This window comes from Gasterosteus aculeatus, chromosome 9, assembly GCF_964276395.1.
Source record: "Gasterosteus aculeatus chromosome 9, fGasAcu3.hap1.1, whole genome shotgun sequence".
Lineage (NCBI taxonomy): Eukaryota > Metazoa > Chordata > Actinopteri > Perciformes > Gasterosteidae > Gasterosteus > Gasterosteus aculeatus.
The window spans coordinates 1,894,775-1,922,509 of record NC_135696.1 but is presented as its reverse complement, the minus strand read 5'-3'; the positions used below and the strand labels follow the sequence as shown (position 1 = coordinate 1,922,509).

Below are 27,735 nucleotides of genomic sequence, written 5' to 3'. Positions count from 1 at the left end.
ATTTCAGAAGGGGAAGAAATGTTGACATTCAAATAATTTCTGTATGTCCGTTGTTGTTTTTTTATAGCTCTATTATTTTGCTAAAATGTTTATTTAAGCTACAACTATAATCGACATTCACCATGAACACAATCGTGACTTCCTCGATTGATTTATAATGCCTGATGACGGGACGTACGTGCTCTACAATTGCGTCGTGACGTCCTTCCTTCCCCCTTTCCTCAGCTACCGACGAGGTGAGAATAGCTGAAAAACTAGTCCTTGTGTTTCATCTAACTCCATCTGAGGCAATAAAGCGTGTTTTGGGCTAGATTTTCTCCCACCAGATGCATACATTATTGTGATTCACAAAATAAGCTTTATTTTGCGTCAACTTTAGGTTTGTTAAGAAATAAGTTCGTAGTTGTTCCATCGTTCAACATTACGCCGTTTGGTTGAGGCCTGGCGAAGCGTTGAATCAATGCTTCTTACTACACGTTCAGTAATGTTGTTTTTGAAATACATGTATAATGTGTTGTCAGCTGCTAATTACGCCTTTCACTTTCTAGCTAAATTGTTCCTACTGAGCGATGAACATGTGTGGTAAACTGTCGGTGCTTAATCTGGCATTCCGTTAGCATTAGCTCAAGCTAATGGAGAGGACGCCGTGCGGCTCTTTGCTAATGCTAGCCTGTTTATCATATACAGTTCTTAAACCGCGTCCAGCGTTACCGTGGTCCCGTTTTTATCCGAAACTAACACCGTTCTATAGTTGTTGGATTTCCAACATGGCAGATCGACTGCGGTTACAATGTCCACCTCTTAACCTGAACTTCAGAAGTGAAGTTGAAATGTCTCGATTCATACGCGACGCTAACTAGCGTCAAGGCTCTAAACTCACTGCGTCCCATTGACAGAATGAAGACCATTCTCAGCAGTCAGACTGTCGACCTCCCCGACAATGGTAAGGAACAAGCGGCGGTTGACGCGTTATTTGCATGTCGAGATCCCCGCTAACGCTCCGTGTTTCTAACGCTGCTCCCCGGGTGCTCGTCGCAGTCGAGGTGAGGCTGAAGGGGCGGACGGTGACGGTCAAGGGGCCCCGTGGGAAACTCGTCCGAGAGTTCAACCACATCAACCTGGAGCTCAGTCTGCTGGGCAAGAAAAACAAGAAGGTAAGGAGGAAGCGGGTGTTACTGTGGAAGCTGCAGCTGAAGTGCTGTTCTTCAAAATCCCTCTGGGCGAGTGAATTGATGTTTACATGATGAAATAATACCGGTACCAAAACGGATGCAACTGATTTACTGATCCACATACATAACAGCAAAAGCAACCCGTCCGTATGGCCATAGTGATATCAATGATGTCCATCATGTGTTGGGAGCTGGTTTGTTTTCTGACGGTGAACGTTGTGGGAGTCACTGTGCTGTCTTCCTCAGCTTCGCGTGGTGAAATGGTGGGGAAACCGTAAAGAACTGGCCACCGTCCGCACCATCTGCAGCCACGTCCAGAACATGATCAAGGGAGTCACTTTGGTGAGACTACCGTTGAATTTGTCTGATGCTTTTGGAGAAATCTATAAAGGCTTATTGTTTAGGTTCCAAAAAGCTTTTGTAACATCTTTGTGCATGCTAAGTAGCAGGATTATAGGTGTTACCAGGCCGCCTGGCTGGTTATTGTTGGGAGATCAACATGTTGTGTCTGTCTGTGTGCGTTGTCTCAATGCGTCGTCGCTTCTGTCTGACTGCAGGGTTTCCGGTACAAAATGCGCTCCGTGTACGCCCATTTCCCGATCAACGTAGTGATGCAGGAGGGTGGCGCTATGGTGGAGATCAGGAACTTCCTGGGAGAGAAGTACATCCGCCGTGTTAGAATGAGGAGCGGTGAGTCTGCAGCAAGATCTGAGAAAGGAGCATCCTAGTTTTTTGTGGACGCGGGTGTTGGTGTTTTGAGAGCAAAATGACTAATTTCTGTGCAAAAAAATGTCTTGTAGTGCACTTGCACCACTATTTGTGTAGGTATATGCCTCACATTTATCTTACCTGGTCCTACTGCCCACCAGGGACCAGATGACGCGCATAGACATTTACAGAACGCACTAATGGGATCAGTCATTTTATCTCATATTTCTTATGTTCTCTCCAGGTGTGAATTGTGCAGTCTCCACTAACCAGAAGGACGAGTTGGTGCTGGAGGGTAACGACATTGAGCTGGTGTCAAACTCTGGTACGCTGTCTCTTTATCTTCAGCTGTAGTAGCATTTCCCTACATCAGAGCAGAATGATCCATAATCTGATGCTCGCATTCTGCTTTGTGGATGTTTAAACTATCCCCCCCTTAAATGTTTGGTTTCTTAGCTGGATCCCTGATATAATCCTTTTAGTTTTGTGCTTCCTTGAAGCTTAGCGTCTGAATGCCAGTCTTCAGACGGTCTTTCAATCATTGCACGTTGAAGTTATGTTGAAAATTGCAGCCATGTCTTTGATTTGGAATGATGTGTCCTCTCATGTGTTGCTCATCACCCAACTTCTCTCTTCCAGCTGCTCTGATCCAACAGGCCACCACAGTCAAAAATAAGGATATCCGAAAGTTCTTGGATGGTATCTACGTGTCTGAGAAGGGAACAGTAGTGGAATCGACTCAGTAAAAGTTACATCTGCAGGTCAGACGATGCTTCCAAAGTCCTTTCTTTGCTTTTCAATGTATGATGTCTTGGTGGTGTAAACAACATATTTCTTAAATGACTCTTTCCTTTGATGGAAGTGTGAACTTTCTTTTGCAGTGCAAGCAAATATTTCAGTTGAATGTAATTTGGGCTCTGTAATATGATTAGGTCTTGGGACCAACTTAAAAAGGTCTTTCAATCAGAAACTAAATTATGACCCTGTTCATTGTGTTGCTATGCATTACCTGCACATCAAACTCATGACGGTTACGTTCTGTATTAGTTTATATTTTGTTAGTTAATGTGGGGCCACTGTTTTTAAAACAATACATGTTCATGTTCATTGTGCTAAGATATTAATATCTTCTTCTTCAGAGAGACCACTGGTGGAGCAAGAGACCCGGAAAATTGTTCATATCCTGTTATGGCCAATAAAACTACCAACTTTTCCAATCAATCCTGTGCGTCTTTTTGTCTCTCCATTTAAGGGAGCCGCAAATCTGCAAGTAACTACTAAATGCTGTTTTATTTCCATTCTGCACAAACCGCACTGGCGTGAAGCGTTGTGTGGGAGTCAAGCTGCACGAGAAAGAAGCTCAATAGAGAAATGTGTGATCACACTGAACATTACACCTGATGAATATTAACATTGTCAGATAATCATAATTACACAACGTGTTTCACTTCTCAGCCTTCTAATTTGACATAATGCAAAAAAAAAACTATCATGCAGAAAACATTTTCATAACTCTTTAATTCTTTGCAAAACAGAAATAATTAAGAAATTTAGAGTTGATATGAGGGTGCTGGCTGATTAAACTCCTACAGTGATTGTGATCGTTGCTCAGCTCAGGAATCTGGGCCTTGTTCCTCGTACGTGGTTAACAGAGGTAGCCGAATCATTTTCAGGATGAGCTGACGTAGATCAGGCTTTTTGGTTCCCCGAAGCCGGTTTGTCTGAATCGCCATCGCAGCACATCCAAAAACTTGAACCTCAGGTTCATCTGACCTGCTGGATTAGTTCATCACTCCCCCAGGAAAAAAAGGGGAGCTCACTTCATCGATGAAGGAGCGATAGATGAACGTTTTATATGGAGAGACTTCTCCCAGATCAAAGACCCGTTAAGCCACGATGACGAAGTCCTGTACGAGCGCTACAGATGCTGAAGAGAGGAATCATTTATTTTACAAGATTTTGCCGAGCCGAAACGTTACGTGATGAACACTGCAGCCGAGCATCCACTGTCTCACACCCTCATGTTTCACACACTGTCTCTCATACATAAGCTGATACAGTACATATATCCTATTCATTCATAACAATTTGATTGTTTGGGCTTGTTTTCATCGACATACTGAGAAAAGAGTTGAGATCATTATGCTCATTGTACGATGATCATCCATGAAGGGGTCGTCGTGGCGCAGGGGTTAGAGAAGGTGTGCTGGGAAGCACAAGGTTGATGGTTTGATTCCAGGCTGCCCCATGTTCCATGTCAAAGTGTCCCTGAGCAAGACACTTAACCCCTAATTGCTCCCCAGGCAAAAATGTGAAAAAGCCACGGGTTTAAAAGTGTAATGTAAGTCGCTTTGGATAAAAGCGTCTGCTAAATGACCTGTAATGTAATGAAGCCTCCTGCAAACAGGCTCATTTAAAGTGATCTGATTGATTAGTGACGAGACACTTAAATGAGCCGTTACCTTTTACCAACACTAACGCATTTAACGTTAACTTGTGTGGGATACTTTGTCGAGCTTGTAGCCTCGCAGGGGGCGCTGTCAGATTTTGCCATGATTATATGATTCATTTAATGTTATTTTGTATCGCACAGTATCGCAAACTTGCCTCAGAAGTCTTTACAGTCTGTATACATGTGATATCCAGTAGTTGGGCAAACGGTTCGGCCGACCGTGGGGGGAGGAGGGGGTGTGTTAGTCTGCAAATGGAACCTCCGTGCATGGAAAAATAACAAAGAAAAACAAAAATAGAAAAATGTTAACGGGGGGGGATGTCAGATGCACAGTTTTAAAGTTGGTGTCCATAATGTTAAGCTCGCGATTGTGTCAGTGTATCCTGAGTGTTGCTCCGCTGGCAGCAAGGTGGCAGGTCCTTGAGAAAGGAAGTTGTAATCGGAAGCGAGCAACACACAGAATGAGGATACAGGACCGTTCAATGAGGTGTGTGAGCCGGAATAAACAAAAACACCTGTTAATGTCAACTTGATGGTCTCATTTGGAAAGTTTGCTTTTCTTCCTCCTCCTAATGCTGCTGTCTACAAGCATTCAAAGTGGATTTCAATGTTAATTCACCTGAATGTACAACAATATTGACTTTACGGGAAGTGACTTGTCTTACCCAAATCAAACATGACCTGCAGTCATGTTGGGCTAAAGATTAAGACCAATGTGTTAACATGCTGAATGGCCTTTGTAGTGGTGCAGGATTCATTGCATGATGTCTGTGTTTTGGATGTTTACAGATGGACAAAGTGTGGGAGGAATCATCAATACGTGCCAAAAGCCTACCGAATGATTCCTGAACTACAGACGTGGTGCACGTCTGTACATGGTGTCTGTACATGGTGTGCACGCACAAATGTTGACCTCAGAAACTGAGAAAGAGAAAGTTGAAGGATTTTCAAATTATTGTGTCTTGTTGTAGGATCAAATAAGTCTGTTTTAAAATGAAAAGGCTGATGACCAATCTGTGGGGAGTCTTTTTTTTTATGAGATGTAACTTTTCTTTCTGTTTCTTGACAACTTCTGAAAGGCTGAAAGTATTTAGGTTAAATACCAGGAAACCTTTTCATGAAACTTACACCATTAATAATTCCAGTTTGCAGAGGGACCACGAAATAACAGCACAGGCAAACCTGTCCGACTATGAAGCTGAGGTTCACTCTCATTCGGTAATAATCATTCTGTCTCTCTAGATTTGTCATTTAAAAAAATACAAATCTACTGTTAAAGGAGTCGCATTACTGCTTTTTAAAATGTCATATAAAAAACAAATTGTATCCCCATCATTTTTTACCACTCCACAGTCACCGCCGCGATTTTTTAAATCTAAAAAGTATGAGAGTGACACATTTTATTATAAATAATTGTAAGTCAGTCCTACTAGTTCTATGTTGTAAACACTACGCGGTGCTTCTACCTTGTTAAGGACACAACTGGTTTAAATAATGTTACATTTTATTTACACCAAGTCTAAAAGATGAATCAGCATCAGTAGTAATTAGATGGAGATAATATGTCTTAATAATCATATATTCTGCCCCGCTGCTTTTATTTCCCCCTGATTTAACGTTTCTCTCTCCTCCGTCACGTTTGCTACGTTCAGGGACGCACGTGACGCACGCGATCCAACTCCCGGCGCGGCGTCATCTTCACGCGACAGCGTCCAGCTTCGCGCCAAGCCAGTCGGATGCTTAAACTGTATTTTCTGACAACACGCTTGACCCCAAACTGCAGGAGCGCTGTGCATTATGGTGAGTTAACATGTGAACGACGCGTTCGCTGTGCGCGCCCGCTGCCGCGATGAGCAACGCGGGAACTAAACGCCAAAAGAATCCCGCTGTCTCGTCAAACTTCTGCGGAGTGTTAGCTAGCGCGCAGCTAAAGACGCAAAGTATCCGTCAGAGCCTAAACGTCCACGGTCGTTTCCTCTGGCGTGTAACCGTTGACAAGGCACCGCTGTTTTTAAAAACGCACCTTTCCCTAAAACAAAAAATAACGCTAGCAAGTGAAATCTTGAATCTGTAGCGGTGGACGTAATTTGCATGCGCTCGGTGAGATGAATTTGATAAGTGACGTCAGATACAAATCAGTGCATCGCTGCGCTGTCCGGCTCCGTGATGACGCTCCATGTCGCCTGTCCGCACGCAGGACATCAGGCGGTTCTTTGCGCCGACTTCAGACAAGTCCGCGGTGCAGAAACCAGCTCCAGCTGAACCCGTCAACACGGAGAAGAAGAAGAAGAAGGAGGAGGAGAAGAAGAAGAAGAAGAATCCTCTCTCTTCGGACGAGGAAGTGAAGAAGAAGAAAGAGATCGCCAAGGCAAGAACACGCTGTTGCCCCCCTGGATCCCTTTCAGGGATCCACCATCATTCATCATGTTTCACTGTGTGTCCTTCAGGAGAAAAGCTCCAAACCAGAGGAGAAACAGAAGGATAGTGAGAAGAAGCGAAAGAAGCGCGCAGTCATAGAATCCGGTATGGATGATTACGTTTTACCTGGTCATTTTTCATTTGTTCACTTTTTGATCCGCTGAGCAAATCTGAGAGGCAAGCGGCGATTAAGATAAAGTACTCCATCAGCTGAAAGATTATAAACTATATGTCTTTAATTATGTCCCAAGTTGTAGTAGTTATAGTTGCAACTCTTACTTTAATATTCAGTAAAATGGTAGTTTAATTCACTACATTTTCAACTTGGGGAAAATGGTTTATTATAAGCAGAGACGTTCTGATTAGCTGCGTCCGACTGTGCGACCTCCTTGCAGCCGATGTTTCTCTGTCTCTCCAGACTCTGAAGATGAGAAGCCAGCGAGGAAGACCAAGAAGTCACCGAAAGAGAAACCGACAACAAGGAAAACAGAGGCGCCGCCCAAGAGCGATCCTGTGCAGTATGTCTCTGAAACAGGTAATGGTGTTGTGGTTCCTCATGCTGCAGACCTGAGCGCTTTGGCTGTGCAACATGACCTGACGTCCCCGTCGTGACTAATTATAACATTTAACTTAATGACGATGATGGGAACAAGATCATCTAATTCACAAGTATAGCCAAAGTCTGCACCTCTTCCTTCATGGCTGTCTGTCATACCAGCTGGAACCAAAATTAAATTGTCCCAAGCAACAATTTTGAGAAAAGAGCAGGTGCTTAAAATCCAAATAAACAGGTTAGGAAGTGCAACAGGCCAAGTGGAACCATGTTTAGAATCCGATAAACTCTGAACATGATAAAAGGACGACGGGTTGAATGTGAGGACTGAAGTACATTTATGCAAAATGTACATTTGATTTCTCTGTTTTGTTTGCAGACTCGGACAGTGACAACTTTCAGTCTTTGAAGAAGGCCTCCAAACCAAAGCAGAACGACGCGACCAAACAGACCAAACCAGATGTGGCGCTCGCTCGTCCACGAGTCAAAGGGGGGCCGAAGTCTCCGCCCAAGCCCTCCGCCACGCGGGGCAGAACTACGGCGAAGTCTCCCGTCACGCCAAAGTCAACGTCGCCGCCGCCTCCTCCACTCAAACAAACCCCCACCTCGGTACTCGACTACTTCGGCAACGCGGCCGTTCAGCGTTCCGATAAGAAGCTGGTGGCCAGCACCAAGCGAAAGGCCGTGAGTGCTTCCTCATCCAAACCTCCGTCGTTCATTGCGTTGTGGCTGTTGAGTGCGGGATCACATCCGAGTATTTCCCTCAGCCCACCCAGGAGGCCGATGATCTGATGAGTGATGAGCAAATCGCCAAACAGCTGCAGATGGATGAGGACATGATGGAGGTAAACGGATCAATATAACAGCTGGAAGCTGATTGCACTGGAAAATACAGCAGATACAAGCAGTCAAGGGAAAGAAAATGCATGTCCATATTATAACTGTTTTGGTTAAATATATATATACAAATATTATGTGAATGTTATTTTAGGCACTGGAAAATGACTGCTTCTTTTAAACTTTTTTTATAGACAAAGATTAGTCTGAAAATCCAACCTGTAGATTCAGCAATTCTAAAAATATGCATTATTCATTTCTCACGTAGTGGGCCTGCTTGTAGGAGTGAGACCGGTGCACTTGTAGAAAGTTGCATCTCATGCCTGGAAAATTGGAATTGGGAATCTTTTGGAGATTTGGCTGAACTTTTAATAATGATGTTTCCTTTAATACGTGATACAAAAAGTCAGTTCTTGTTCCAACCTCACGCAGCTAGAGAAGCAGGTCCATGAGGACGAGGAATTTGCCAGAACTCTGGCCATGCTGGACGAGGAGCCTCACGCAAAGAAGGTAATGCAAAAGATGCAAAGATCCCACGAAGGAACGTCCTCTTTTCATCAAAGCGGTCGGTGAATATAACTCTGTGTGGTGTTGCCATCCAGGCTCGTAAAGACTCCGGCAGCCCCTCAAAGACCAACCGGAGGGGCAGCGCGTCGGAGGACGCGATCGGCCCGACTCCTAAGAAGGACGCCGCGCCCGTCAAAGTCAGCTCCAAACTGGCCACCATGAAGAAAAAGAACGAGGAGCAAGAGGCTGGCTCAAAGGGCAAAAGGTCAGCCACGCCCACAAAAGTCAAAATCTCTCCCAAAAAGGAGCCGCTCCCCTCGTCTGGCAAGAAGTTCATCGCCAAAACGGGAACCACGCCCATCGCCGTTAAAACGTCTCCGATGAAGCTAGAGGTGAGGAGACGCCGGGCGCATAAACGCGCATGCATGCAAGTTAAGAACGTGGAAAAACACACTCAAAGTGCTTCGTGTCTCTCGATCTAACCAGAGTACCAGTCCTGAGGACGCAGACAAGAAGAAGGTCAACTCTGCAGCTTTCAGGAACTTCCTCAACAGAGATGGACCACGAGCTCTGGGCTCCAAGGAGATCCCTCAGGTAACACACCCACACACACACAATGAAGATTCCCTTGCACCCCGTCACTGTAGCGTGTGTTTAGTTGCATTAAAATGTCATCGGAATGCATCATTCAAAGTTCATATATCGGATACATTGACAATCTAAATGCCAAAAACGAAGATCATACTTTTTTTTTTTAATTAAAAAGTCAAATATTAGTCTGCAATAAAAAAAGTAACTGGCTAGCATATTTTTGCGCGTGCGTGCGTGCGTGTGTGCGTGCGTGCATGCGCTTCCCAGGGTGCAGAGAACTGTTTGGAGGGCTGCATGTTTGTGCTGACGGGGGTCATGGAGTCCATGGAGAGGGATGATGCCAAATCCCTGATTGAGCGCTACGGAGGCAAGGTGACGGTCAGCATCAGCAAGAAGACCACCTACCTGGTGCAGGGCCGAGACAGCGGAGTCTCCAAGCTGGAGAAGGTGACCCAACGCGTGCACACTGACGTCTCGCCCAGAGAAGCCCACCCTACAGAAAATGACCTTTATAATCACGTGAAGACCAACCAACCCCGATGTGTCGGATGCAATGGGAGCTTAGGAGTAGTCAGCAGACTCGCGTGATACTTTGTGTCTTTCCCTTTCCGCCTTTTGGCTTTTCATCTGTTGACCGTCGTCAAATAATATACAATATTTGTACAATTGGCTTCATGCACAGGCGGAGAGTTTCGGTACCAAGATCCTCGATGAGGACGGTCTGTTGGAACTGATCAGAACCAAACCAGGAAAGAAGTCCAAGTACGAGATCACTGCCGAGGTCAGCTCTTTCTTACCACATCATCATTTCAAGCTGCAATTGTAAAAATAAATGTTATCTCACCATTTATCATAAAGTAAGATGTCCAAAGCCTTTTTAAGGGGCAATAATCAAAGGTTTTTCTGAATTATCTTTGAAAATAAATGAGCTATTAAGAAATTATGGTTTTACTAATTTACAGAGCATTTCTGTAAGTTGTAGCAGTAATTTCCATCATGCTCGAAGATGAATTATTTCGATGTCCTGCATTTTCTTTTCTTTTTAGAACCAAGCGTCAAAGACCAGGACTCCCCCCGGCACCACATCCAAGAGCACCCCCAAAGCCCAGAAGATCTCTCCCTCCAAGGGCAATTCCCGGTCCCCTCACACCCCGAGCCCGTCGAAGACCGGCCTGCCACACGGCAGAAGCTCGGGGCAAACGGCCCGCCGGGGGCTCGGCCTCTCCTCGTCCTCCTCGCCCCCGCCGGCGGCCATGGACGACGCCACGCTGCTGTGGGTGGACAAGTACCGCCCGCGCTCTCTGAAGGCCGTCATTGGTCAACAGGGAGATCAGAGCTGTGCCAATAAGCTGCTCCGCTGGCTGCGCAACTGGAACCGGCACCACAGCGGGGGCTCCTCCAAGCCAGCAGGTAGTAGACGGTTCAGAGTAATGACGAAAAGCTGGATACAGGAACCGCGTGTGCTAAACGGCGTGTGCTTTGTGCGGTTTGTTGCCGCCCAGCTGCGAGGTTTGGGAAGCCGGGAGGAGGGAAAGATGATGGAGCAGCATTCAAAGCAGCTCTGCTCTCTGGACCTCCGGGCGTGGGGAAGACCACCACAGCAGCTCTAGTGTGTGAGGTTAGTCAGACACACACACGGGCATGTTTCTGGCTCCTTCATTAGGTTTTCACAATGATCGGTATATTGCTGCACCCACGACTTTGACCTTTCGCTCTGACCTTCCTCGCGCGTCGCCTCGCAGGAGTTGGGCTTGAGCTACGTGGAGATGAACGCGAGCTGCACTCGCAGCAAAAACAGTCTGAAGGAAGTGGTGGCGGAGTCACTCAGCAACACGAGCATCGAGGGCTTCTACAAAGGTGATGCCCCCTTTTTCACGTTGCTTCTTGGCGTACATATTTAAACCATGTCTAGACTGATGTGTTGAGTTGTTTGTCTTGTTGAGTTTGGTTTGGTTGCATGAAAGCAAGCGGGCCGCTGCAGTGTGACTCCGTCTGTAACCCTCGCCTTAGATGTTGGTGCTCATGCTTTGATAGTATGTATTCACATTCTGTTCATACTGAAGATGATTTCTGAAGCGACACTGATCAAATAGCTCATCATCATCGTCATTCGGACGACTCGGAATGACCCTGAGAGTAAAATGATTTTCTCTTATTTGTCCAGAATTGAATGTTGTGTGACTGTTTTGTTTTGTAGGCACCTCCAAGAAAGTGAGCAGTGAACACGTGCTGATCATGGACGAGGTCGATGGGATGGCCGGCAACGAAGACCGCGGAGGAATACAGGTTAAAACCAACCAAACATTTTGTTGGTCTGTGTAGAGCTTGACTTTTGGATAAAGGAACAAAGATGTTTGAATGCTCCGTTTGTGATGACATCTGTGCATCTTTTTTCTGCAGTTTTTATGTTCACATAAAGAAATGATGGCTGTCAAATGGGCATAATTCATTGATAACTGCTCCTAGCAACTGTCGCCACGGGGCCCTGAACGTATCAATTGCTGAACCGCTGCATCATGTCGGTACTGACCTCTGACCCTCCGCCGGCTGCAGGAGATGATCGGCCTGATCAAACATTCAAAGATTCCCATCATCTTCATGTGCAATGATCGTAACCACCAGAAGATCAGGTCACTGGCGAACTACTGCTTCGACCTGCGCTTCCAGAGGCCGCGGGTGGAGCAGATCAAGGTACACACACACACACACACACACACACACACAGGTGTTCTAGCATTTGGGTTAAAACCTGATACGAGACCCACAGAGAAGCAGATTAAGTCCAACTCTTAGATGTAAGTCTATGGTCGTATGCATTTGGTTAGTTGCTGAAGACCAGCTGATGATCTTCAAATGAACATTTACTCACCCACGAAAAGAGGAGGAGTCAAATATAACTTTGCTTTCCATTTATTAAGTAAAGAAGTTCAATATCAAGCAATAACATTTAAGGTTTCATTTACTAACATTACAATTAATTTAATATTTAAAACAAAATGAATCAAAATAAAACATTAGAATGTTTAACTCTCTCTAAGCGCAAAATGAATTCTGTTGACTTGATACAATCTGCTTTTACTCAATACTGGATAATGAATTGATGGTGTAATAGTTTTCGCCCGGTTGGACTCAGACCTTTTCCTGAACGCTGTTTACCCGTGCCCCGTCGTTATGAGTTACAGGGAAGCCAAAATGCTCCAAACTTATAAGAGGCTGTTCTTTATTACACACTAAGAAGATCCGCGGTTCACAGGGACTCGGTGAGGGGTGATCCGAACTGATCACGGCTCGATCGCTGTTTTATCCGTTTTCCCCCCTTTTAAAGGATAAATTTCTAAAGTCAGCTCTTTGCAATCATCTACTATCAACGTTCCATCCCTCCTGCTTTCTATTTCCTTTCATCGGACAGGGAGCCATGATGTCCCTCGCCTACAAAGAGGGGATCAAGATCCCGCCCCCGGCTCTGAATGAAATCATCCTAGCCTCCAATCAGGACGTCCGACAGGTAAAGAAGGCTTCAGTCTCTTGGTTTATGTCTCCGCCCCTCTCGCCGTGCTCACTGTTGTCTGTGTATCTTTCCTGCAGGTGATCCACAACCTGAGCATGTGGTCGGCCAAAGACAAGGTGATGACGTACGACCAGTGCAAGTCGGACGCGGCCAGCGCCCGCAAGGACACCAAACTGGGGCCGTTCGATGTGTGCAGGAAGGTGTTCAGCTCGGGGGAGGACAGCGGCCACATGAGCCTCATCGACAAGTCGGACCTCTTCTTCCACGACTACTCGCTCGCGCCGCTCTTCGTCCAGGAGAACTACCCGCATGTTCGCCCGCGGGCCGCCGGGTGAGACGGCCTCAATGCAAAGCCGCATGCACACGCAGCGGGGGCGTCGTTCTCCAAGTAATTCATGTCCCATCTCATGTGCCTCTTCTCACAGTGGGGACCTGCAGGCCCACCTGATGTTGCTCAGCAAGACCGCTGACTCCATCTCTGACGGAGACCTGGTGGACCGACAGATCCGCTCCAAGCAGAACTGGTCGTTGCTGCCCACCCAGGTAACACACACACACACACACACACACACACACACACTGTAGAAGTGAACGTGACCCACTGACTGCTGCATGATGTCACGCTGAGGTCCGTTAAACCACAAAGCAGCCGGGGAAAGAGACGGTGCCCTGCAGGAGGCCCATCTCTGTAACACAGAAGCAGCAGGTGAAGCCTGGATAGGATCGACGCGGTCACACGTATTTGGAGGGGGAGGAGATTTTACCTCTCACCACGTTTTTGGGCCCTTGCCTCTGCTATGAGGACTCCACCCACGTGAGCTTCCACATGAAGCTGTGGATCCTCACTGGCGTCATGGTTCCACTCGGATCGATGCACCACAACTTCAATAGTTTATACACATGGCGACTCTTTCCAACAATTAATACAAGCATTCAACTTCAATGTAGCCATTTTTTTTCTTTACAGACCATATTCCACCAATTCAATGATTCCTTCTAAAGATTAAATGAACTCATTGCACCTGAAGGATCAATCTTTTTATTATTATAATTATTTCTGATCTTCGTTTTTGCCCTTTTTATGTATGTTCTTTTAAGACACAATGATTTTAAAATGTTCTGACATTTTAACAATTAAATTAAACACAGGCTTGTGTCGGTACCAGAGATTCATCATTGTGTGTGTGTGTGTGCGCTCGCTCGTAGGCCATCTATGCCAGTGTTTTACCCGGCGAGCTCATGAAGGGCTACATGAATCAGTTCCCCACCTTCCCCAGCTGGCTCGGCAAGTTCTCCTCCACCAACAAACATTCCCGCATCGTGCAGGAGCTGGCCTCACACATGGGTTTAAAGTGAGTGGGCCTCCATCCCCGTCTTCTCACTCTGTACTCCCAAAATGTCCTCCTACACAGCAGAACGTCTCCTTTTGTGTGGCTCCTGCAGAACGATGAGCAGCAGACAGGCGGTGAACCTGGACTATCTGCACTACCTGCGGGGGGCGCTGCTCAGCCCCCTGCAGAGGCTCGGAGCGGAGGGCGCCGGCGAGGCCGTGCGGCTGCTGGACAGCTACCAGCTCGTCCGGGAAGACGTGGACAGCATCGTGGAGATCAGCGCGTGGGGCGGGCAGCCGGACCCGTACTCCGCGCTGGACTCTAAGGTACCAGGCGGGTCGTTGACATCGCGGAGTCTGGTCGCAGGAAACGGGATGGAATTATACCACAATTAGTCTGGACTGTGATCATTAAGATCACTGGTGTATTTAGCAGGGAAGACGGGAGACGTTCTGTCTCTTTAAAGACATTTTCCTCAGCATGACAATCTTTTAATTGGCTGTTAAGGACCAGCAGAAAAGACCCGTAAACTCAACAGTAACGTATTGTCGCTTAATAAGACGGCCAGCTGAGGGTCTCTCTCTCTCTCTCCTCGCAGGTGAAGGCAGCGTTCACGCGGGCCTACAACAAAGAAGCGCACCTGACGCCGTACGCTCTGCACGCGGTGAAGAAGGGCCGCCGCGGGGGGCCGGGGGCGGGGTCTGAGTTGGGAGGAGAGGACGCGGACAACGAGGTGCAGGAGTCCGAGGACGAGGGAGTAAACGCCGACGCCATGATCAAAGTGAGAACCAGGAGGTCACGACGTCGGATCCCGCTGCTGCCGTCACACGCTCTCTGCTCACGTGTCGCCTGTCTCGTTCCTCTCCGCAGCAGAAGAAGTCCAAAGCCACCAAGGACTCCAAGAAAAAGGAGAAGGAAGATTCTGGCAAGGGGAAGGGCAAAGGCAAGGCTAAGAAATGACCGACGACCAGAAGATTAAACCGCTGTAACTGCCTCCCTCCGCCCCTCACAGACGGAAATGTTCCTTCTGTGCACCTGCAGAGATCCTTTAGTGAGTATCAGGAGGTCGTGACTCTGGTTACTGCGCCTCAAACACTCGATGCTAAACCCAGCGAGCTAGTAAGAAAGGTTCTCCACCTTTTTAACTTCCTGTTGTCTTTCTATCAGAGCGAACAAATGATGTAGATCACCTGCTTGTTCTATTGTTCTATTATCTATTATCATGTCTCCGTGGCAACGTCTTTCTTCCATCATCGGTTAGTGGGACGGGTGTTGAGGCTGTAAATAATGTGACGGACGCAGGAGTCTGTTCTCGTTGCCAAGAATACAATACAGAAATGTTCTGTGCTGTACGCTTAGTACCGAGGTTCTTGTAAATTACAATTTTTGTAAAAAAAAAAACACGTCATGAGGATTAAAGGAATGTGTCAGTAATGAGTGTCAGTGATGGATTTCTTAAAGACACTGATTCTAGGACCGCCGTCATACTTAATACGACATAGTATATTAACAAACTAAATGATGGCTTTTTAAAACCCTTAATAGTATGACATTTTTATACTGACTTTCAACAACATGCTTATACTTCCACTTCGATGTTTTACTCTTTTCTTTTTTGACCAACTGAACCTAAAGATTTTTTTTATCAACATACTGTAACATTTCCCTTTTTTGACATGACCGTTTTAACTAGATTATATAACCTTTTACTGAAAATGTTTTAAATAGTAAATCGTAATAGTTTCTCAATACGATACCATGATTTGTCCAAGATATTTTTCACTTCATTTGAACTGTTTTCCAAAATATACAATGCGTTTGAGCTTTTTTTTTAAGGTACCGAATTGACATTTCCAGCCTCCCTGCTGGTGTTATTCCAAAAACAAGCTAAAAGAACATCAGTTTCTTTGTTTTGATTTATTGACCTTCGCGTATACAGTAGACATCTCAAGCGTCTTTGTTATTCAGTCACTGCCCTGATATCCCATCATACAACTAAAACTAAAAGCTGTAACTAAGCCAGCAAACACATATTTAACATATTTCAACAACTACACCTATAGATCTATACACATGCTTTGGTTTTTTTCCTTATTCCTCCAGTTGGTCAGTCTGCAGGTATCTGGAACAATCCGGAATCTTCTTTATCTGTTCAACACTCAAAGTCTCAGAGCACATCGGACACACCGCCTCCGTCTCCAGCAACCTGGACACATGAACAGCTCAGTTTGGATCAGAAGTACCTCACCTGCTCGCTCTCTGGATGAAGTGAGAGGAGAATATCAATACCACTCATTGACTTCTTACACCCGCGAGGAACTCCTGGTTTTTGATCATCTCATTTAACTCCAGAGGGAAAAAAGCAGATGAGCGGGTTGCATAAAATATCAAACCGTTACTTTAAAGTGAAGAAATCTCTAAAAGAGTTATCGGATATTAAATCAGTGAAATATTAAATCAGTGAATAATTAACCATCAGATTGTTGTCAGCAGGCGTAACGGGAGCCCGCTCCGGATAACATTTTATGTATAAATTAGTTAGAATGTTGTCCCAAGGACGTAATGGCTCACTTCTTTCTTATAATCCTGATTGAATTAAGGATAAAAGTGGTGCCAGTACTGTGAACCAGCAAACTGCTGCTCACTCAACGGATTTGAGAAAAACAACTTAAAAAGGATAAAAATGTATGACTTACAGAATGAACTGAGAGTAGAGCGCAGGGAATTCACAATGAGGACACACGCACCAGTCTTCTTTCAGCATGTGACGACCCTGAGCGAATAAGCAGAGAGGAGGGCCCATGACAAGTAAGGCAACTATTTAGTCCAGCGAGCGCTCGAAGACGTGGGCGGGCGAGGGCGCGCTCGTACCGTGGAGATGCAGTAGGGCACGTTGTTCTTGCAGGAGATGCACAGCAGTTCGTTCTGTGGCAGCTGGAAGCCGCAGAAGGGACACGGAGTAGTCTCATCCTCCAGCTCCGATGTGTCCGGGCGTCTGCGGCGTTGGTGTGGTGCCGAGCGGGTCAGAGGGGATGAGGTGAAACACATGTTCACCTGTATACAGATCCACACTCGACAAAGAACAGCGGGGACGTTCTCGGGCCTCACCGAACCATGGCCTCGATCTTCTTTCTGTACTTTGGGTCGATCTGGTTTCGGTACTCTGGCCTCATCAGCAGGGCGGCGAAGCCGAAGGCCGAGTTCTTCAGTCCGGCGCGGTGACACTCGATGACCGCCGACGTCAGAATAGGAATAACGTCTGCAGAAAGCACACGCGGACGGGTGAGACTGGATCGAGCCGAGGGTGGGACAGAGAGACGTTCCCTGTGGACTCACGAGCTGGAAACCTGCTGATGTTGTTGCTGACGCGAATGAGCATGCGTGCCCCTTTAAGGTGGTCGCCCCTCTTTACGTGGACCTGCATGACATCATGTACAAAGTCAGACACACACACACACACATTGAGCGGTAGCAGGGAGAGTCCTGACCTTGACCAGCAGGTACGAGTGGAGGATCATCAGGTTGGTGGCCATCTCAGCGGGGATTTTAATCTTCTGGGCCTGCAGCTCAGTGTACATGCTGAACAGCACATCGTGGGCGTTCCGGTAGTTTCCTGGGAGGAAAAGCACAAAACACAAAATGCAATATGGGATTAAGATGAGCTCTGGCACTGTGCCGCTGGGACATCGCGTCTGCGTGGAGACGTTTGAACCTGCACACTGCTCTTCTCTGGCGATGATGATGGCGGTGCGAGCCGCCTCCCTGTACAGCTCCAGAGCCATGTAGAGACGGAACAGGTACTTGGCGTCCTAGGAAGAGGAGACAGAGTTCATCTAACGTGTCCCTCAGGGTTGGGCTCACACACCGTCACAGGGAGGAACGCAGCTTCCAGTCAGCCTGCTCTGCATTCTGTGCATAATATGTGTGAGGTTTAACGGGAAACTGCAGTTTGGTCTTTGAAATCGAAGGAAATAAAAGTGGAATATGATATTTTAACAAGCCTCGGAATAATAACAAGCAGATTCTCGTCTCCAACTAAGAAAATGTCTATTTCTCCGAAGACATAGAACAAATTTCTAAGGAAACAAAAGAAAGAGGTTGGAAGACAAAAGCCCTCGCGTGAATATTGGGACTCTATGGAAGCTCATTTCCAGCCCCAAAAAACATGACGCGATAAATTCAACTTTATTTTCTCATGACTTTTTATCTCATCATTTTGACTTTTCTCTCTCATATAATTGTTCGTCGAGCATTCTGCTGCTCAAAGTCAGCAGCCGACTGATGAAACACATTCTGAGAGACGTACCGGAGGCAAACTGTGGCCGTGGGTCGATCTTTTCCCCACAAAAGGGTTTGAAAAAGTTCAAAACTAATATACCTCTACTCTCTTTGCACTTCAGTTGTCTAGCAACGTCAAATGGTCGCTCGGCTCACAAGGCAGTATCTCATAGATTTACACACACGTCCCCATAGCAACACCGACGGCTGTGTTGCAACACAAATCTAAAGGATGTAAGAAAAAAATATTCCTAACCTGATTCTACAGTGTGCAAATAAATGAATCATATGAATCCACTAACTCTCTCAGACAGACAAGTATGCAGGAAAACACAATATTTGCATGTGATTAAAATGGCATTAAAAGCCAAGTATATTTCAAGAAGCCCGGAGGGAGGTGGAGTGATTACCTTTGGCATACCGTCGCTCTCTCCCATCAGGTAGTCGATCAGCTGATTGGTGAGAGAACCGTCCCTGGCTTGACCCACCTGAGATACACACACACACACACACACACACACACACACATCCAAACCACTCCACTGACTGCTCACATCCTTCTCTATGTGCACTGGGACATTCAGCGTGATACTGGGCTCTCACCGTCTCTATGGCCATCTCAACAGCCAGGTTGACTTCAGTGTTGGGACACTTCAGGAAGTGCTTCAGGGCCTGAGAGACAACGGCGGAAGACACATCGCTTCAAAGTGCAGGTCAACAGCTTGAAACTCATCAATTAACAAGGAAGAAATAACCCATAAATTAAAGCAAAAGAATGAGTCATAAAGGAGCATCCTTACTCTACTGTACTGCCCACACTTCTGGAAGAACTTCCCCGCCTGCAGGTGCTTCTTTTCTCCCTCAAAGTAGAGAGCAATGCTCTGGTAGTCCTCCTGCGTGGCCTCAGGACCTGATGAACACACAGCACAGCGCGCTTCACTGGCACCGCAGTTCTAGAAAACTAGAGGAGGACCCCTTCATAGTGTTTGTTTCAAACCGCGAGTTACTGACCAATGATGTCCGCGTAGACCTCCATCTGCCCGTGCTGCTGTGCCAGTTGGAAAGCTTCGTCGTTGCACTGGGACAGAACCAGGAAGTGGATGGCTGAGCTGTAGTCATTCAAGCCCAGGAAGAACCTGAGGCACACACCAGCATACAGTATGTCCAAGGTCCATTACACAGGTGGGGGGGAAAGGGAGCCGAGGGACAGAAATGGAGATGAAACAAAAAGTCAAGTCAGAAAAGGATTTGGCAACAGCAATGTGAAACGAGGATGAAGATAAACACTGCCAACATCTGGATGTTCCAGGTCTTCACACGGTATTTGCATCTTATCTCTGTTTGATGGATTTGTATATTAAATACGTTTGGGCTGCTGTGTTCCCGCCGGTCCTACCTGGCAACCATCTTTGCGCCGTCGATGCTCTGCGTCTCCCTGGCGATGCGGACGGCCTCCTCCGGGCTGTTCAGGTGCTCCAGCAGCACGCGGATCACGTTGTCCCAGTCCTTGGCACTCTCATACGCCTGCGCAGCGTCTTTATACCTGGTGCACACGGCACACTTTGCATACGTGTGTTCTCCAATGGCTGTCCCCCCCCCCAAATCACGGACGCCCACACGAAGGACTTACTTGCCGTCCGCTTCCTTGGCTTTAGCGTACTGCAGGTGGATCTTGGGAGAGGAGACGTGTGCGAGCAGCTCCCCGACCTTTGCCCTACGGTGACAGGAAGTGGAGTGGTTAACATGAGGAGAGGAGCGGGCTCGTCGCTCTGTGGTGGCGGTTTTTCCTCACCAGTTCTTGCAGCGAATGTAGACTGATGCGGCCTTGTCGTAATACTGTCCTTTTTCATAGAGCTGAGCGGCTTCAGAGAATTGCTGGAGGAGAGGGAGGAATAAAACCAGCGGAGACGCTGTTAAAAAGCCCAACACGCCAGCGGACCGCTAAGCGTCGACGGGGGGGAGGGGGGGGATGTACCTTCATGCTCTCCAGTATGGCTCCACACTCCTTCTTGAGGATCCTGCTCGGGTGCTGGATGGCCTGAGCGGCTCCTCTCCTGATGTCGCCCATCCGGATGGACATCCGGGCTACACCGGCTTTGCACGCCTCGTTGTGCTCCTGGAACAGCACGGTGAGGTCAGTGGAGAGAAAAACCTCATGATCACTGCAACCACAGCTCATAAAAGGACAAGTACAGGAGCTACCTGTGTTATTTTAACATGCAAACAGAGCAGAGCCCACAGCAGTAGATGAGACAGTGTGGACTCGTTAGCTGGGACGCATTAGACATTAAAGGCAGGACTGGTCTCCGCATGGGTTATTAGAGACAATGATAGGTAACTATTCCTCAAAGGCAGAGATAAATCATCATTGTGGACAGTGGAGATCAAACGTACAGCACTTACTTCATTATCCTGGATCATGCCTTTTTCATAGTGCGCTAGAGCATTCACATAGTCGCCACTGAGAGAGAGAGAGAGAGGTTTGGGATACAGTGTCTATGAATCAGGTCTACTGAATGGTGTCTGAAACATGTACTTACATGAACTCCAGATGTGCAGCGTATTCCTTCGATATAAAGGGGATTTGGTCCTCTGCTAACCTCTTTGCTAACATGAGAGCAATGTCCCACTGCAACAGGTCTCTCCTCATCTAAAACACACACAGAAAGCGCTGCTAAATTTAAGCAGTTACAATGTCCACCTTTGCAATCCTTAAGAATGCACAATGACAATATTGTCACAATATCTATGGTACATTTTTATTTAAAAAAAATAGAAATAATAATAGTTTTGGTGATTACACAAAATATAGGGAACTCTCTCTCTCTTTACTCTGACTTTTTTATGAGTCTATAATAATTTCTTTTAAGACATCTTATAATATATATATATGTATATGTAATATAAAATCAGGGCTTTTTCCATATAGTCAATCACAGTATTGTTGAATGCGAAAAGAAGCATTAATCTGCATTTATGTGTTTCACCTCCAGGGCAGCGATTGGGCAGCCTGAAGACAGGTAGAGGTCCTGGGCCAGGTTGTGGTCCCCTAGAAACATGGCCAGGTGCCCTGCCCGTAGGTTCATGTCCTCGATACCCTGGACAGAAAAAGACAAGAGAGGCTGAAGCGATTGTTATCGGCGGGGTGGGACACATGCGCCGTGGATGGTGTGGGGCCTGTACCTGGATGCCCTGCAGTGACAGCACCATGGCAACATTGCTGCTCATGCGGAAGGCCTGGATGGCCAGTTCGACCTCCATGTGCACCAGACAGGCTTTGCCCACCTCTGCCCAGTCTGTCTTAGTACCTGCAGACTTACACAGAGCACGCGCTTCATGGAACCTGGACAGGAATACAGACACACGCGCACACATTACACACCTCTCCAAAATGGGCTTTTGTACGAACTCACTTAAAAAAAGGAACGTCCTGTGTGTTTTTTCAAAACTGATAGTTCGGTTTCACTTTTTATTTAATTTTGCGAAATACGTCCAGAGGAAACCAACGCATGACTTCTCTTCTGTACATTTTCCACATCCTAAATAAGATGCTGGAAGAATTCTACCCGTCGCCAAACATCCAACATGGATGTCTCTCTCTGCCCATCAGTACGTCCAACATGGCTGACCTCTTGAGCATCAGCGCCTGGGCGAGCTGCGTGCTCAGCTCCGGCTGTGGCCCCTTCTGAGTGCCGCTTGGCTTCTTGAGGAAGGAGTGCGTGCTCAGAGGCACCTCGCTGGTCTTGCCGCTTGCCGTCTGACATGTCAGCTCTCCGTTGTGCAAGAGCAAAGGCTTCTGGGAGAAGAGGAGCGCCGTGCTCCCCACAAACACCACCCGGGGGCCTGGGCAGTGTGAATGAAAGAGAAGCAGAGCTTGAAAAAATGGCCCTGCTATTATCTTATTGGCATACATATTCAAATGTATGCTGATTAAGTCCTTCTGAATAGGACAGTGAGGTATGTGTGTGTGTGTGTATGTGTGTGTGTGTGATGTGGCATCGCCGTACCATATATGGTAGTTTTGTGCAGGGCGTAGGTGTAGACCTTGTCATCATCATAAGCTACAAACACTCCACGGTCAGCATGCCAGTTGTCCCACAGGACCCCCGTGATGGTGGGAGAGAAGTTGGGGAGCTCAATGCAAGAATCTGAAGCCTGGATAAGACCCGCACACACACAGACACACAAACATTTGTTAATCCGAATCTGTTAAGTGAAGGAATTTCCCTTCTACAGCACTTAGTAATCTCTGGTCGATCTGCATGCACGGACATTTGTGGGGGAGAGCAGGAAGCCGCCGCTCTTGTCGTCGATGAAGACCAGCCGCGTGCCGTTGAGGTCCGGGAACACCTTCCTCACGCCGACGGCGTGGCTGTAGCTGCTCACCGTCTCCCAGTCCTCCACCAAGACGCACACCACGTCACCCGCCTGCGAGACAGAGAGGGGGAGGCGATGGAGCGAGAACAAGTGGAGAAAGGCTTCCAACGGTTGCTAGAAGAGCAGCCTGATGGAGGTAGATAGGCTCCTCGTGCCTTACGTCAGTGCCGTAGTAGAGGAAGTCGGCGGTGAGCGCGTGGCAAATGATCCGACCTTTTTGCTCATCCTCTGGAAACAGCTTCATCTGCTTCTTCTCATCCTGGTCTTTGCCTTCGATCTGCACACACACACACACACACAGGCCGTCAGTGTGGTGACATTTAAAAAAGGAAAACAGTATATAAAGTGAGTCCGCTCAATAATCCAGCAATAAATGAAGAGACAGAAAGCACCGACTCACCATGTGCAGCTGCACTTTCCCCTCAAACAGCGCTGCTGCGTAGTCGGCGTTTAGGGACATACTGGCGATGGTCCCCAAGTACTCGATATCTTTGAGCTTATTAAAACCTGAGCGATACACAGAGCGATATCGTACATGAACAGACAAATATTAACGCACAACATGAGTCATGGTATTCATGGTTAACACACACATACACACCAGGTTCTCCGTCCAACAGGGCATAGAACCAAGCCCTGTTGTTCATCCCCACAGCCACGTGGAACGGTCCCATCGCAATGAAAGTAGGCTCTACTTCCACCTGTATGACCACGGGACTCTCCTGAAAGACATAAAAGTGCATCAAAGAGGAGTCGAGGGGGTCGACTTTAGAACAACGAATAAACTGAATGGTTCTGAAGCTTTAAATTCACTTCATCCATGTGTGAAATAATCTCACTGAAGGAGAAAACTTGATATTGCTAAATATATATATATATATATATATATATGAGAAGCTGGGCCGTCTAAAATAATAGTGCTCAATCAAAATGTAATCATTCTTAATGGCGTGTGTATGTGTGCGTACGTGCGTGGCCTCACCCCCTCGACCTGGTTGGACACGGTGACCTCCAGCAGAGAGGTCAGGTAGGCCAGCCGGGTACCAAAGCTGCCACCCAGGATGGGCAGCTTGGTCAAGAAGACATGCAGCGTCCCGCTCTGTGTGGAGACGGCCAACAGCTGGCCGTCGTCCGTCCAGTTCAGCTGGTCCAGACCTGGAGGGGCAGCGGGAGGGGCGGATGAAGGGGACGGAGTGGATGGTGCATTTGATAGCAGGCTGAGACGGAGGACCGGCCTCACCTTTAGTCTCATCGTCCAGCTGGATCACATTGCTGATATCTTTGAGCTCGGACAACTCGTGGATCTTTATGCTGCAAGAAGGAACAGGTTTTTTTTTTCTCTTTTAGAAGTGAACTAAGGAAAGAGGATTGGCTGTGACGTGCCGTTCTTTTCACACCTGTTGTCCCCGCAGGAGGCCGCTTTGTTCACGGCCGTGGAGATGGCCACACTGTTGAGGCTGTCTTTATGGTTGCGGGCCTGATGGAGCTCCTCGCCAATCTCCTTGATGTGAGTGGAAATAACCACAAAGTACCCGTGGGAGAAGCCGATCAGGATATACCCATCACCGTACCTCGAAGAGACATGCAGAGGAGGAGAACCAACAGTAAGACATCATCACTGCCATGACTTGGTACGGCGCCTCGTTATTGTGTGATCACGTGCACTACCAGCGATAGGACACGATCTGTCCATAGTGGCGCTGGAAGGTCAACTCGATCCGGTTTTCTAGGTCGTTGGTACTGAAGAGCATCAAGTTCTTATTTCCCACAGACAAACTCACCTGAAGGATTGAAAAAATGCAAGACGGGAAACATGTGCCACGAAGTCATTAGACAGTTCTTCACAATGAAAGTTTCTGAGATGAACGGCGTGGGACACTTCACAACTCAAGACTCTAAAATGAATGCAAGCTTACAGTGTTCTCTCCTTGGCCGGACCTTTCATTAGTCTTTCTCTCTGAAAAGGTGATATCAGCAGGCTCCCCGCGAAGTGTTGTCTGCAAAACAAAACGAGAACTATAAACAACATCCTTCTTTCTATCTCTTTTTGTCTTTCTTACTGCACTTCCTCTAGTCGGTGATGGAAAGCTACAAATGTCTTCTCTATCACAGCGAGACCACTGCGTGATTTCTTTTGTACTTTGGTATTAGTTTCTCTTGATAGGAGCAGCCTGCATTCTTATTTACTACCTGTCTGATGGTGTCCCCCTCATGATTGCTGATGCTCAGCGTGTTGTCATCACTTCCCAGGGCCAGTAGATTCTGAACACTCCAGCAGCCACAAGTGATCTTCTTGGTGTGTTTACCTGTGTGGTGGGAGAAAGGTGCAGATAGTCATTATACAACACAAGTGGCTAAAAACTCACTAAACCATAACCGACTGTCTGTGTGTTGAGTTGCGTGTATTACCCAGTACAGGGATCTTGCGTGAGGTCTGCTGATTGTATATCAACAGATTTCCTTTGACTGTCCCAACAGCTAACAAAGGGCCCGTCTTCGACCACAAGATGAAGGACATCTGATCTCTGTTGAGTGTTAAGAGTGATTCCATTATTTTTTTCTTCTTTCATTATTGTCTGGAAGTACAGATGCATTGACGTCAGATATCCAGAGGATCAAAGCAAGGCCAACTCCGATGCATGCTAGTCATACCTCATGCCGCTCTCTATCTGGGACGTTTTATTGACGCTGGCATCCCAGAGGTAGATGGAACTGGATTTTGCAGCTATCACTGCCAAAATGTCCCCATCTTTATCCCAGTCCATCCCAACACAGCGCCTATGCAGAGGGGGCAATAAGAGGAGAAAGGGAAAAGTCAAATATTTCCAAACAAAATATGTCAAAAAACCCTTTGAGTTCTCACCCTTACCCCGGAAGACTGAGCTCAGACCACTTGTGTCCATGTCGATCAAATATTTTCACCGAGCTGTCCTGTCTGTATGATTAGAAATGCACAATCTTAGTTACTGAATTAAATATTGTAAAAAGAGATGTAGATCATTAGAGTTTTCTTAGATTTCTACTCACCCTGCAACAGCGATATAATTACCAAGGGTTTTCTGCCACTTATACAGTAGACTAGAACCCGCCCAGGCTTTGTCTGCAAGGATGAAAACACTCTGTGGACACAAAGAGACTTTTAAGTAAGTTATATTTGGAAAAAAAAAAGATGTTTCAAACACAATATTCATATCACACAATAATAATAGAGATTGGTAGTCATGAGAAGCGCTACTTAGCCAGTGACAGCAGTGTTTTTTCTCTCTCTGTGATAATGACTCACGTAACATTTCTTTAGTAATATGGGTTTGGGCTTGGAGACTGAAAATAATGAACAAAAAGCCTGCATTTCAAAACTGATAGCATTGAATGATGAGGAGATTTAAGGAAATATCCGAGAAAAGACTGTATCTAACGGAGTCAAGAGGAGCGTAGGATAGTAGCGATGTCACAGGTTAGTACCAGATCTCTCCTTCAACAGTCTGGCGAAGCTTTTGTTTTGAACAGTTTCTGTTCAAAGTATGACCAAAAACATATCTACAGTGATGCAGAAAGCAATTTGCTGACAGTAACAGCATCACCTCTTACAATAGAATATTTTATCACCACAGGGGTCCACTAAAATGTATTTCGATCCAGGCCATTTTCAACACGGAGAGACAAAAGCACCTCTTGTCTTGTCTCAAACACCATATCCTCTTATTGAACAGCTTATCCTGCCAATTGGAGGAACTGCGTGCTAACAAGTTACACGTAACTTAGAAAGGCAAACCGTTAGTTGCTGTTAGCACTTTAGCTAACACCGCAGCTGATTATACGTTAGCTGCTTAGCTAACAACGCCCGATGCAATATGATAGCACTGCATTAGCTTGTTTCCAGGACTTGCCTCAGTAACGCCACCATTAGCAAGTAGCTATTACTGTAACGTTAACTAACTAAAGTTATTTGACGTTAGCTTGGTTAACGTAACGTAAGTTAGCTGGATGGCTGCAGCCCGTCCTATAACGTTATTAACGTTACATCTTAACACGGAAGCCTCTAAACCAGAAGTAATGTTGGCTTTTTAAATGAATGTGCTGCTACCAACCTTCATCGGGACGGCGGTTTAAATCATTTGAACTTTCAATCGATATTTTCTGTTCAAAACGTCTCCGACGTAAAACTTGAGACCAACTGCGCTTCACTCTGAAGCGTCTGAAGCGACAGCGATGTCATAGCAACAGGCACCAGCCAATGAGATGCCGTATCATTGGTCACATGGCGTTAAAGGGACAGTTCATCCCCAAACGTCAAATTAGTACACATTATTTTCTCGTTTGTTACTGTAGTGATCTTATTTTACATCATTCTACCCGATATTAATTTAGTATGTGGCCCAAAACTTTTAATTACAAGTCTCACTGCCTTTATTTCTTAGTTGTACATTGTCAGTGAACAACTACAATAAACGGAGCAGATTGTTAATAACAATATATACATTTATTAGATGTTTTATGGAGTCTAACATGGCAAAACAATAGAACTGATATTTTCTTCTTTCAAAGCAGCTTTGTAAGCAGCGTTAGTCCCCTTACTGAATATATGATCCCATCTGGTGCATTGTTGTGATAAACTTGTAAACATCCAGCAGTCTGTAAGGATGGGAACTAAGGATACAAAGCAAATATGTAAAATCACCCAGTGGGGGAAATGTTTAAATCTAAAACAAAGCGTTTCTGCTGGTATTTCCTGCACCAACTAAAAGCAATTTAGTTTAAAATTCATGTCTATGTTCATCTTTCACTGGTGACGAAAAAGTTTAATTCTGTGTTGAATGAAAACTGCAGTGACAGATTCACAATGTGGTCGTGAACTTGGTCATAATTAAAAAATGATGCCAAATTATGCCGTTCTGAAACGGCCGTTCTGCACAGTGAATATTTTGATGCTGATACCTTTTCACTGAACTGTAGTTTTAAACGTAAGACCCAAGCGCTTCTTCCAGCACTGCTGAGCAGCACAG

The 27,735-nt window shown here is 46.4% G+C and overlaps 3 protein-coding genes across 7 annotated transcripts; 2 read left to right on the top strand and 1 right to left on the bottom strand.

The window, feature by feature from the left end:
- The first annotated feature begins 122 nt into the window (after nucleotides 1-122).
- rpl9 (ribosomal protein L9) lies at nucleotides 123-3,101 on the top strand. Of its 2 annotated transcripts, none has more exons than XM_040187337.2 (8): nucleotides 123-236; nucleotides 897-943; nucleotides 1,039-1,154; nucleotides 1,419-1,514; nucleotides 1,730-1,862; nucleotides 2,125-2,205; nucleotides 2,520-2,641; nucleotides 3,020-3,101. In XM_040187337.2, exons 2-7 carry the CDS (start codon nucleotides 898-900, stop codon nucleotides 2,624-2,626), a joined length of 579 nt encoding a protein of 192 aa, XP_040043271.1. In that variant the 5' UTR covers nucleotides 123-236; nucleotide 897; the 3' UTR covers nucleotides 2,627-2,641; nucleotides 3,020-3,101. The 2 variants fall into 2 exon arrangements, with proteins under 2 accessions (XP_040043271.1, XP_040043272.1); XM_040187338.2 differs by having other exon boundaries at nucleotides 220-379.
- Nucleotides 3,102-5,992: 2,891 nt separating this feature from the next.
- rfc1 (replication factor C (activator 1) 1) lies at nucleotides 5,993-15,511 on the top strand. 3 transcript variants are annotated; one of them, XM_040187282.2, is made up of 23 exons: nucleotides 5,993-6,132; nucleotides 6,530-6,700; nucleotides 6,780-6,855; nucleotides 7,169-7,285; nucleotides 7,683-7,987; nucleotides 8,071-8,148; nucleotides 8,573-8,650; nucleotides 8,743-9,039; nucleotides 9,134-9,241; nucleotides 9,506-9,685; nucleotides 9,921-10,019; nucleotides 10,285-10,648; nucleotides 10,741-10,856; nucleotides 10,981-11,095; nucleotides 11,436-11,524; nucleotides 11,792-11,929; nucleotides 12,648-12,743; nucleotides 12,824-13,077; nucleotides 13,172-13,289; nucleotides 13,953-14,098; nucleotides 14,190-14,403; nucleotides 14,676-14,858; nucleotides 14,951-15,511. In XM_040187282.2, exons 1-23 carry the CDS (start codon nucleotides 6,130-6,132, stop codon nucleotides 15,035-15,037), a joined length of 3,432 nt encoding a protein of 1,143 aa, XP_040043216.2. In that variant the 5' UTR covers nucleotides 5,993-6,129; the 3' UTR covers nucleotides 15,038-15,511. The 3 variants fall into 3 exon arrangements, with proteins under 3 accessions (XP_040043216.2, XP_040043215.2, XP_077936206.1); XM_040187281.2 differs by having other exon boundaries at nucleotides 14,948-15,511; XM_078080080.1 differs by lacking the exon at nucleotides 5,993-6,132 and having other exon boundaries at nucleotides 6,494-6,700; nucleotides 14,948-15,511.
- A 468-nt stretch (nucleotides 15,512-15,979) lies between these two features.
- wdr19 (WD repeat domain 19) lies at nucleotides 15,980-26,986 on the bottom strand. Of its 2 annotated transcripts, none has more exons than XM_040187273.2 (36): nucleotides 26,821-26,986; nucleotides 25,760-25,851; nucleotides 25,602-25,667; nucleotides 25,385-25,510; nucleotides 25,142-25,257; nucleotides 24,923-25,038; nucleotides 24,649-24,729; nucleotides 24,401-24,513; nucleotides 24,130-24,303; nucleotides 23,973-24,043; nucleotides 23,715-23,887; nucleotides 23,334-23,454; nucleotides 23,133-23,239; nucleotides 22,893-23,009; nucleotides 22,628-22,783; nucleotides 22,363-22,510; nucleotides 21,985-22,198; nucleotides 21,539-21,698; nucleotides 21,343-21,453; nucleotides 20,896-21,005; nucleotides 20,759-20,816; nucleotides 20,331-20,471; nucleotides 20,148-20,230; nucleotides 19,986-20,069; nucleotides 19,752-19,898; nucleotides 19,367-19,491; nucleotides 19,156-19,265; nucleotides 18,959-19,027; nucleotides 18,766-18,843; nucleotides 17,790-17,886; nucleotides 17,566-17,690; nucleotides 17,414-17,495; nucleotides 17,186-17,336; nucleotides 16,949-17,072; nucleotides 16,774-16,850; nucleotides 15,980-16,283 (listed from the first exon to the last, which is right to left on the bottom strand). In XM_040187273.2, exons 1-36 carry the CDS (start codon nucleotides 26,824-26,826, stop codon nucleotides 16,169-16,171), a joined length of 4,044 nt encoding a protein of 1,347 aa, XP_040043207.2. In that variant the 5' UTR covers nucleotides 26,827-26,986; the 3' UTR covers nucleotides 15,980-16,168. The 2 variants fall into 2 exon arrangements, with proteins under 2 accessions (XP_040043207.2, XP_040043208.2); XM_040187274.2 differs by having other exon boundaries at nucleotides 25,142-25,308; nucleotides 26,821-26,961.
- Between the last annotated feature and the right edge of the window lie 749 nt (nucleotides 26,987-27,735).

Coding starts and splice junctions, on each gene's coding strand:
- rpl9 (XM_040187337.2), top strand. CDS start 898: ATGAAGACCATTCTCAGCAGTCAGACTGTCGACCTCCCCGACAATG. Junction 944..1,038: donor TGTCGACCTCCCCGACAATG/GTAAGGAACAAG, acceptor TGCTCGTCGCAG/TCGAGGTGAGGCTGAAGGGG. Junction 2,206..2,519: donor TGAGCTGGTGTCAAACTCTG/GTACGCTGTCTC, acceptor TCTCTCTTCCAG/CTGCTCTGATCCAACAGGCC.
- wdr19 (XM_040187273.2), bottom strand. Junction 20,231..20,330: donor CCATACTGGAGAGCATGAAG/GTACATCCCCCC, acceptor CCTCTCCTCCAG/CAATTCTCTGAAGCCGCTCA. Junction 19,899..19,985: donor GCCAAGGAAGCGGACGGCAA/GTAAGTCCTTCG, acceptor CGTGTGCACCAG/GTATAAAGACGCTGCGCAGG.
- rfc1 (XM_078080080.1), top strand. CDS start 6,509: ATGTCGCCTGTCCGCACGCAGGACATCAGGCGGTTCTTTGCGCCGACT. Junction 6,701..6,779: donor AGAAGAAAGAGATCGCCAAG/GCAAGAACACGC, acceptor TGTGTCCTTCAG/GAGAAAAGCTCCAAACCAGA. Junction 14,404..14,675: donor ACTCCGCGCTGGACTCTAAG/GTACCAGGCGGG, acceptor CTCTCCTCGCAG/GTGAAGGCAGCGTTCACGCG.